The sequence below is a fragment of the Carica papaya genome, chromosome 8 (genome assembly GCF_054855325.1).
Source record: "Carica papaya isolate Zhongbai chromosome 8, ASM5485532v1, whole genome shotgun sequence".
NCBI lineage: Eukaryota > Viridiplantae > Streptophyta > Magnoliopsida > Brassicales > Caricaceae > Carica > Carica papaya.
This window is the reverse complement of record NC_142316.1, coordinates 35,231,264-35,241,820: the sequence shown is the minus strand read 5'-3', so window position 1 is coordinate 35,241,820 and position 10,557 is coordinate 35,231,264. Positions and strand designations below refer to the sequence as shown.

At 32.6% G+C, this 10,557-nt stretch overlaps 2 protein-coding genes across 7 annotated transcripts; both read left to right on the top strand.

The window, feature by feature from the left end:
- Window positions 1-4,596: 4,596 nt before the first annotated feature.
- LOC110811276 (FBD-associated F-box protein At5g60610-like) lies at window positions 4,597-6,633 on the top strand. The gene is made up of 7 exons (XM_088210382.1): window positions 4,597-4,650; window positions 4,812-5,079; window positions 5,162-5,400; window positions 5,448-5,684; window positions 5,991-6,137; window positions 6,227-6,256; window positions 6,346-6,633. Exons 1-7 carry the CDS (start codon window positions 4,597-4,599, stop codon window positions 6,631-6,633), a joined length of 1,263 nt encoding a protein of 420 aa, XP_088066508.1.
- On the top strand, window positions 5,443-10,263 carry LOC110811222 (F-box/LRR-repeat protein At3g58900-like). Of its 6 annotated transcripts, none has more exons than XM_088208996.1 (12): window positions 5,443-5,684; window positions 5,991-6,137; window positions 6,227-6,256; window positions 6,346-6,413; window positions 6,553-6,637; window positions 7,100-7,305; window positions 7,698-7,852; window positions 7,962-8,034; window positions 8,205-9,101; window positions 9,358-9,504; window positions 9,744-9,773; window positions 9,864-10,263. In XM_088208996.1, exons 8-12 carry the CDS (start codon window positions 7,981-7,983, stop codon window positions 10,161-10,163), a joined length of 1,428 nt encoding a protein of 475 aa, XP_088065122.1. In that variant the 5' UTR covers window positions 5,443-5,684; window positions 5,991-6,137; window positions 6,227-6,256; window positions 6,346-6,413; window positions 6,553-6,637; window positions 7,100-7,305; window positions 7,698-7,852; window positions 7,962-7,980; the 3' UTR covers window positions 10,164-10,263. The 6 variants fall into 6 exon arrangements, with proteins under 6 accessions (XP_088065122.1, XP_088065121.1, XP_088065118.1 ...); XM_088208995.1 differs by having other exon boundaries at window positions 6,346-6,438; XM_088208992.1 differs by having other exon boundaries at window positions 6,227-6,413.
- Window positions 10,264-10,557: the final 294 nt, after the last annotated feature.

Sequence of the window (10,557 nt, the reverse complement as noted above, 5' to 3'; positions counted from 1 at the left end):
CTGGCTGGCTATCCGGTAGCCGCTTTACCTTCTCCTTTTTTGACCGGTTATTAGCGGTTTAAGCAAATCCAACACAGTGATTTTCCGTCAAACCATGCGTATCCAACGGTCCAGAATTTGATTGCGATCAGACTGAATTAAACTAAAATATAAATTTTTAAAAAATTAAATTAAAATTTAAATCAAAATATGTAATAGTAAATTGTATATAAAAAGTATGTAATGAAAAAAAATTTATTTATTAATAGAATTATATTTGTCTTTAAATAAATAATTATTACACATAATCAAATTAATTTTTTATATTTAATAAAATAAGAAGAAAAAATAAAATTTTTAATTTATGATAATAAAAATATAATTAAGTATATCATATGAGGGTATAAGGAAAAAAAAAAGTAACATGTCAGTCACATACCACTAATTCGGTGGTTTTAAAATTCATTCCAAATTTTTCGGTCAGATATCGTTTATTACAATTGGAAGTTGAAATAAATATGATTTTTTCACACCCGTTGAATACCATATATTAAAATTATATCACTCACCACGATCCAAATAGAGTTTTATAATGAATGATAAGCTGAAGTAAATAGTAAATAGATGAAGTAAGTTATACAAAGACAGAATATAATAAAAGAACGAATATGGAGAGACAATATATGATTGATTCTCATTACAATAACTAAACTGCTAAAACATTCATCAAATTTTAATGATTATACTTATAAGTAAAAAGAATTATGTAGGTAGTGAGAAAGATGAACAAAATAATTTAGAGTTTTTTATTTTCTTATTTTTAAGGACTACGACTTACAAAAATAAAGATTATATAGACGAAGTTATGGATTTCTTTAGTGTCTAATGGTTGTAACCCTATTCCAATAATACTTCTCTGTCTTATTTGTTTATCTTATTGGAAAAAAGACTGTGTGCTGGGGTGGGAGGAAGTCACTCGAATAGACCGTACACCTATGTAATTAGTTTAAGATAAAAGTCAGACTGTGCGTAAAAAAATTTATATTGTATTCTTCAATTTTAATCTTATTGTCTTATTTGATCTTAATATTAAAGTAAATGAGTTATTCACAGGTGTAAAATACTTACTACTTCTTCTGTCTTTAAGATTATAAGATAATAATGTTATAGAAACGTTGCTCTTATTATAGAAATTACTCTGTAACATTTCTAATAGTTTATAGTCGCTAAAAAGCTTATTTTCTGGTGACGCCCCTCGCATTGAAAGAATTCATACGCGATCACCAGTTTTCTCAAAATAAATGAAAATCCGCTGTTTGCTACTCACGAAAACATTCGACTTATATTATAATCAAGTCATCCGCTTATCTTTCTGATTTCTTAGTGAACCAATTAGAGGTGTTAATTATTGTATATAATTAATTTAACTCATATGAACTTAGACTAAATTAAAAAGAAAAAATGATATTGTAAGTTTCTATCTCCAATGTCGATAATTGACATGTATATATATATATATATATATATATATATAGACTGGTTCAACTCAAACTGACCCAAAGATTGTCAGGCCAATTTGCAGCTGCTTTTACTCACCCCTACGTTGAAGGTGGTATTATATATACATACTAATATATATTATGTATATATAAGATGAGAAAAAAGTGGGAATTCACATGGGCATAACATGCATGCAACAGTAGTTTACTGCGTGTGACTGGCGGAGATGACGTTTAATAAACTTTTTCTCCGGGAAATGTACTAAAAAGTTAATCAGTTGGAAGTGCCGTCACTTCACGCCGTGCAAGCCGCCACTGTCCCAACGTTCGTACCCACGAATTTTTGGTTGATTACCATTTCAGTTTAATATTAAACGATACCGAATGTTGTCGTTTTGTCTCACGTGATTTGCACGTGTATGAAATGCTATTGACCCTCTAACCACGTGACATATTCCGTAGTGATAAACAGGATGGGGAATATTTAATTTAATGGAATAATTAGTAGTGATTAATAATTTTGTTGGGAAGTATAGATTCAGTTTGGATAATTAATTAATTAAATAATTCGCATATATATATATTTTTTATAATAAATTATAAATTCAAATTTATTTGTGAATATATAAATTTATAAGAATGATATAATATTTATGGCATTATATCAAAATTATATTACGTAAAATAAAATTTAATTTGTCTTTTATTTTTTTTAGACTATTTTTTTATTATTAAAAAAAATTTTAAATTTTGTATTCTTCTCTTCGATTTGGACAGTAATTAATTATATTTTTTAAAAAATTATTATTTGTACGATATTTTTTATTGGGCATGTGTTAATATTTGATTCGAGTCATGATTTCAATTGATTATCGAAATCCTGAACCATACACTTGGCTTTGGAAGAATATTTATATAGATTTATATGGTTGGCATCAATTACACCAGTAATAAGTTCATTTGATTTTCTCTTATAAATTATATGTATTGACAAAAAATCAAACATTCTTTGTGTAGCAAAATTGTAATTAAATTAAAGAGTGGATTAGTGGATGCATGCGTTATATTTCAAGTCAACCATGAACTCTTTAAATTAATCAACGTAAAGATATTTTTAAAAACTTTATTATCTGAAAGATTAGTAAATAAAAAAGATAAATTAATTTGTTAATTTTGTTTATAAAAATTAATCAGCGATTATCATTTTTAATCAAGCAAATAAATTAAAATTTCTTACGGCTAAAGGCGATTGGCAGAGCCAGCTCGGTTGCGGCGGTGCCACGTGGAACGGAACGGCGCGGCAGGTGGGCCCCACTAGCAGCTCAACTGGAATAGATACCACGTCAGATGCGGGACGGTGTTGTCGTTGCATGATGCTTTTAGCCACGTAGGTAGAACATGTTTTTCGGTGGGCCCCGCGACTCCCTGGATTTTTGGAGCAGAAGTTTGCAAGTGGCGATTCCTCCGGTAACTGAAATTGCTTCGGGAGTCGGGACGAGGGGAGAAGATTTTTTTGGTCACAACAAACCAGGATATGTGGGCCCTGACCACCTCGGATCTGACTCGTACCATGTGTCCTCCCCCACCCTTTTCCTATCCTTCGGTGGCCCCCAACTATGGAGTAATTTACGATCTAATCCCTAAATTTTGAAAATATATAATTTTTGTATTTTTTTATTATAAATTATTCTACCGTATAATCTACGCATTTTGGGACTACCAATAAATACATATACACGTATGTATATGTACGTACATGCGTGTATGTATAGGACTATGATGGCAAGTGCATGCTGTTTTTAAAAAAAATATATAAAAATGTTATATTTAATTTTTAATATCAATATACTAAAACTACATGAACTAAAACAATTTAACTATTATTATATATATATATATATATTTTAAAAAATATATAATAATTTAATTGAAACTCATTATAATTTATAAATACATTATTAAAATAAATTATTAATTTTGCTTAATTTAATATTGTAACATAACGCAAAAAAAAACCATAAATAATATATTATAATGTTGTTTGAAATTAATAAATTTAACTGTAATTATATTTAAAATCTAATTCTTTTGTAATTTATTCCCATATTTTATTTACATATTATTATTAGTATAAATAATTAAATATTTAACATATATTTTTTAATCATAACTCTCCAGATGGTGATACATACGCCAAAATATTATAGGTTTCAATTGCATTCCCAAATTTGACCAATTGATACAATATATAATTTATAATACCTGTCACAAAATTGACATATTTTTTTGCTTAATCAGCATCATTTTTTAATTAAATATTATTAAATTAAATTAAAACATGTATGATTGTTAGTTTTATAATTTATTATTTTTAAATACTCATATTTAATTCGATAAATTAATTATTCATAAAAGATGTTTTATTAATTTAATTAAAATTAATTCACTAGCGTGACAATTTAATATGTTAATAAAATTATTATAATTAAATTTTAATAAATTTATTGTAGTAATACGACAACAAAAAGTCACGTAATTGAAATTTTGACTTGGGCTAAACACAAATTAATCATTGTAATTATACGTCGATTTTAATATTTTCTTAATGTAGCTCAAATAATTGAGATTTCATGGACTAATTAGCAGCACTAATTGTGTCACTAATTTGATGTGTAAATTAAAATGAATAAAATTAAGACATAATTAATTTTTTAATACGATATAGGCAGTTAAATAATTATTCTAATAATAATATTATAAAGATTTAAAAATTTATTTTTTAATGGAAATTTAAAAATATTTTATTTAAATTGGAATTTGTTTTTTGGATAAAAGAAATTCATTAAGAAATTTACAAAAAGAGTCCGGTTGAAGCACGTGAATCGGCCCGTTAATTAATGGCCGATCGCAGGTTCACTCCGTCGCCGGGAAAACCTGACTTCTCTGCTATTTGATGACTTGGTGGATGCTTCAAACAATTGCAATTTCATGTATGTTTGTTGGAAAGAAATTTATGTTTGTTTTTCGTCGAATTTAGGGTTTAGTTTGCTTCTTTTAGGTTTCAGAATGAAATTAATTTGGGTTTTCACTTGTCGTTAGGGTTCCTTTTTCAAGTTAAATGGAGTTATCATTGTGCAGTGCGTCTCGGGCGTCAGAGCGGAAATGGTCGAAGGTAATGGAATAGTTTGTATATTTAGTTTTCTTTCTTTTGAGGGGTATTTGTGGAGGATCATTTGTTTGGAGGAATGGTATGATTGTGCAGTGATACAATGTTTTGTCTTAATTTTTGTTTTTTTTGTTTTTGTTTTTGCCTTGATGTGTTCATTGGATTAGCCTGATAGGGGAGAGACTTGTTTGGATGAGAAGATTGGTATTGATAGACTGCCAGATGAAATTCTGATATTAATAGTTTCTTGCTTGGGATTGAGAGAAGCGGCCAAAACTTGTGTTTTATCCCGTAGATGGGCAGAGTTATGGAGGTTTACAGTTGGTGCCTTGGATTTTGAAGCTCCGGAGGCACTAAAAGGTATATGCAAAGCTGGCGAACCGGACAGAGTCAGTTTTGTGAAGTGGGTTTATAAAGTCTTGAACTTGCACCAGGGTAATTGTATAGATAGTTTTAGAGTTCGTTTCGATTTGAGTTGGAGTTCATCTGCTCATATCGACAATTGCCATGAGCAAAGATGTTAAGAGGCTTGACTTGGACTTTGGAAGCAATTATAGTCGTCACCCAAGTAGACGTCAATATGTTTTTCCTAGTCTGGAGAATTTGATGCAAAAGACTCTGAAGAATTCAAATGGTTGCATGTCAAGGTCTGATTATTCTTCTTTGGTGTCTCTTCGTTTAAAAGACGTGGATGTTGGCGAGGAAGTTCTTGAAGACATTTTATCTAGTTGCAAAGTTCTTGAGGACTTATCTGTGGTTGGTTCTGATTGCTTGAGAAAATTAAGTGATTACTTAATTTAAAGTGCCTGGAGGTATCAGAGTGTTGGATGTTAGAAACTTGTGAGATTGATGCACCAAATCTCAAAGCATTTGAATATTTGGGGAAGTTGATTTCTCCGCTTTTCAAGAATGTTTCTTCTCTGTCAGAGATGTCCGTAGGTTGTTTCTTCTTTGTAAAATTTATTAGGAACTTTCGCCAACATTTCAAGTGCTACTCTCAGCTTAACACTCTCAAATTGAGATTGGTACTGGATTATGAGGTTAGTAAAGAAAATCTTCTCTTAATCCTGTCATCTCTATTTTTCAAATGATTATTTCAACTCTTAAATTTGTCTGTACTTAACAAGATACTGTCAAGATATTGTAACTCGGTTTACACCTAACCTTTTTGTTTGTTAGTTCTTTCTTTAAACCATGGATTCATGATTTGGGATTTATGTGTAGCAAATATACTGTGCTTGCATTACATCTATCAGCAAAATTAATCCGAAATATATCTCAATATTTGTGTTGAAAAAGGACTAATGTAAACTTCCAATATTTTACTGTATTCTGCCTTTATTCAGGTATGCAATGATTTACCTCTGCATTTTCCTGAGTTGAGAAATCTCCATCATCTAGAATTCACAATTGTTACAAGAGGCAATAAAAGCCTACTTTGGTGCACCACCCTTGTCAAAGCGTCGCCTTTGTTACATAACTATGTGGTTCATGTGAGTATTTCTTCAAACTACCTTTAATATTCATTCTTTTCTGCGAGCTAACATATGCCTTGACATCTCCCTTTCCTTGTGGATGGCAGTTAGCAACAGATGGAGGACATGGTAGAATGGTGAGGAAGACTACAGCTAAGTGATTTTTTAATTGCTAAATACCATTATTTTTTTGTCTAAGACTTCTAGTTTTTGCCCCTCTTGGCAGTTACCACTAAAAAATTCTCAGCTATGGATTGATTCATATACAGAAAAGGAGATCCAAATCTTAACGAGGTATCCTCATCAATGTCTTAAGTTGGTAAGAATTGATGGATTTGTTGGTTGTAGAAGCGATATGGACTTTGTTTTTCATCTGCTTGAGATTGCTGTAAAGCTTGAGAAAATTTCGTTAAACCCTGGGCTTTTCCTGAAGGAGGGTGGATGGGATCATAGCCATAAGATATCCAAAAAAAAAGGCGCAGCAGCTAAGAGAAAGATTGCCTCCAGGAGCTGAATTGGTAATATCAAATTCCGCTTAATTTAAATTTATTCTCGCAGCTGGGTGGAAATATGATATTTTGTAGTAACTAGTAACTATATATATAAATTGAGAACAACCTCAGAATGACTTGAATTTCAAGTCAAGGTGATTTAGCATAATTTCATCCTGGGTTCTTCCTCTTGAATGCTAGAAAGAGTCCTTTTCAATTGTGATTACAGAAAGTTTAAGACTTCAATATCACAGCTAATTAACTGGATTTGCCCATCAACTTAGCATTGTATATCTATAGGCCGCCGGAATTTGCCATCAACTTAGACTTGTATATCTATAGGCCATCGATATGCATCCTGTTGTGGAATTGGCAGAGAGTTCATTGTGAAGTCGATTTCATAATTCCCCACAATGCATTTCACCGGGCACTGTGTGGAAAAAGCACCAAACCTTCCACAACCTCTCACCTTGAGTGAAATTGTTGCAGCTGGTGACTGGTTGTCACTGAGAGGACTCGTTAGCTCCGAAGAAACTTCACCATCAAAAAGATCAGATTTCCCATCTGAAACCATACGACCATCGATCCTCTCAGCAGCACTGTTGCTGTTAAACATTTCAAGCAGGCCGATTGGAGAAAATGAAATATTTGGTGTGATTTTCTGCACCGAAGCAAAGGTCAGCGAGCAAGCACTGGTATGACATATTGCAGAAACTTCAAATATATCATACTTGCTTCAATCATTTCATAAAATTTTACAAGAGGCACGCAGTTGAAATTTTGACTTGGGCTAAAGATATATATCGATTTTAATATTTTCTCAGTGTTGCTGAAATAATTGAAGTTTCATGGACCCATTAGCTGCACTGAATTTTGTCCTTTACTTGATCTGTAAATTAAAATGAATAAAATTAATGCATAAATAATTTTTTTATACTGTATACGCAATTAAATAATTATTGTAATAATAATATTATAAAGATTTAAAAGTATATTTTTTAATTAATAAAATTATTATTATTTAATAATTTTTCAATGGAAATTTAAAAATATTTTACCTAAATTGGAATCTGTTTTTGGACAAAAGAAATTTGGTAAGACATGTACGAAAAGAGTCCAATTGAAACGCGTGAATCGACCCGTTAATCAAGGGCCGATCGCAGGTTCACTCCGTCGGTGGGAAAACCCGACTTCTCCGCTCTTTGATGACTTGGTGGATGCTTCGAACGGTTGCAATTTCATGTATGTTTGTTGGAAAGAAATTTATGTTTGTTTTTCGTCGAATTTAGGGTTTCGTTTGCTCCTTTTAGGTTTCAGAATGAAATTAATTTGGGTTTTCACTCGTCGTTAGGGTTCCTTTTTCAAGTTAAATGGAGACATCATTGTGCGGTGCGTCTTGGGCGTCAAAGCGGAAACGGTCGAAGGTAATGGAATAGTTTGTCAATTTAGTTTTCTTTCTTTTGAGGGGTATTTGTCGAGTATCGTTTGTTTGGAGGAATGGTATGATTTTGCAGTGGTACAATGTTTTTGTCTTAATTTTTTGTTTTTTTTTGTTTTTTTTTTTGTTTTTGCCTTGATGTGTTCATTGGATTAGCCTGATAAGGGAGAGACTTGTTTGGATGAGAAGATTGGTATTGATAGTCTGCCAGATGAAGTTCTGATATTAATAGTTTCTTGCTTGGGATTGAGAGAAGCGGCCAAAACTTGTGTTTTATCCCGTAGATGGGCAGAGCTATGGACATTTACGGTTGGCGCCTTGGATTTTGAAGCTTCAGAGGCACTAAAGCGTGTACCCAAAGCTGGTCAACTGGAAAGAGTCAGTTTTGTGAAGTGGGTTGATAAAGTCTTGAACTTGCACCGGGGTAAACGTATAGATAGTTTTAGAGTTCATTTTGATTTGAATCAGAGTTCATCTGCTCATATCGACAATTGGGTTAGGTTTGCCATGAGCAAAGGTGTTAAGAAGCTTGACTTGAACTTTGAAAGCAACTATTATAGTTACCCGAGTAGACCTCAATATGTTTTTCCTAGTCTGGAGAATTTGCTGCGAGAGACTCTGAAGAATCCAAATGTTTACATGTTAAGGTCTGCTTATTTTTCTGGGTTGGTGTCCCTTCGTTTAAAATCCGTGGATGTTAGTGGGGAAGTTCTTGAAGACATTTTATCTAGTTGCAAAGTTCTTGAGGAGTTATCTGTGGTTGGTTCTAATTGCTTGAGAGAATTAAGAGTTGCTGGTCCATCACTTAATTTAAAGTGCCTGGAGCTATCAGATTGTTTGAAGTTGGTTACTTGTGAGATTGATGCACCAAATCTCAAAGCATTTGAATATGTGGGGCAACTGGGTTCTCCGCTTCTCAAGAATCTTTCTTCTCTGTCAGAGATGTCAGTAGGTTGTTTCTTTTTTGTAAAGTTTATTTGCAAGTTTCCCCAATGTTTCAACTTCTACTCTCAGCTTAACACACTCAAGTTGAGATCGGACTTTTGTTATGAGGTTAGTAAAGAAAATCTTCTCTTTATCCTGTCGTCTCTATTTTTCAAATGACTATTTCAACTCTTAAGTTTCTTGGTACTGAACGAGATACTATCAAGATATTGGAACTCGGTTTTCGCCTAGCCTTTTTGTTTTTTAGTTTCTTTTTTTAAACTATGGATTCATGACTTGGGATTCATGTGTATGTGTATCAATATTTGTATTGAAGAAAGACTATGTAAACTTCTAATATGTGCTGTATTCTGTTTTAATTCAGGTAATCAATGATTTACCCTTTAATTTTCCCGAGTTGAGAAATCTCCGTCATCTAGAATTCACAATTGTTACAAGTGGCAATAAAAGCTTACTCTGGTGCACCACCCTTATCAAGGCGTCACCTTTGTTACATAGCTTTGTGATTCATGTTAGTATTTCTCCAGCCAACTATGCATGTGCTCTCTAACAACTCTTGGTTATTTTTGTTGCACTCTACTGACTTGATATTATAGCAAGAATAATTTGCATATTCATTGTGACTGACATTATATATATTTGTGTATATAAGTCTATGTATTTGTTACTCCAATAATAAACGAAATATCATGTCTTCATTCCTTTCTGCAAACTAATATATGACTTGATGTCTCACTTTCCTTATGGCAGTTAGTAGTCGACGGAGAACCTAGTAGAATGGTGAGGAAGACTGCAGCTAATTGATTTCTTAAGCGTTAAAGATTGTTATTTTGTTGTCTAAGATTACTACTTTTTGCTCCTCTTTGGCAGTTCTCACTAAGAAATTCCCCCCTATGGAATGATACACCTAAAGAAAAGGAGATCCGTATCTTTACAAAGTATCCTCATCAATGTCTCAAGTTGGTGAGAATCGATGGATTTGTTGGTTGTAGAAGCGATATGGACTTTGCTTTTCATCTGCTTGAGATTGCTGTAAAGCTCGAGAAGATAACAATAAACCCTTGGCTTGTCCTGAAGATATCTGAAAGAAAAGCGCAGCATCTAAGAGAAAGACTGCCTCCGGGAGCTGAATTGGTAATACTAAATTCCGCCTATTATGATATTGTGTAGTAACTAGTAAGTAGATATAAATTGAGTACAACCTCAGAATGACTTGAATTTCAACTTAAGGTGATATAGTATAATTTCATCCTGGGTTTTTCCTCTTGAATGCTAGAAATAGTTCTTTTCAATTGTGATTATGGAAAGTTTAAGACTTCAATATCGCGGCTAACTGACCGGACTTTGCCATCAAATTAGATTTGTATATCTATAGGCCACCGGATTTTGCCATCAACCTAGCCTTGTATATCTATTGCCCTTCGATATGCCTCCTGTTGCGGAACTGGCAGAGACGGTATCAGCAGCCCAGTGGAAATGCTGTAATTGAAATCGGTTTAATAATTCCGCAGAACTCATTTCACTGGGCGCTGTGTGGAAAGAGCACCATACCTTTCACAACCTC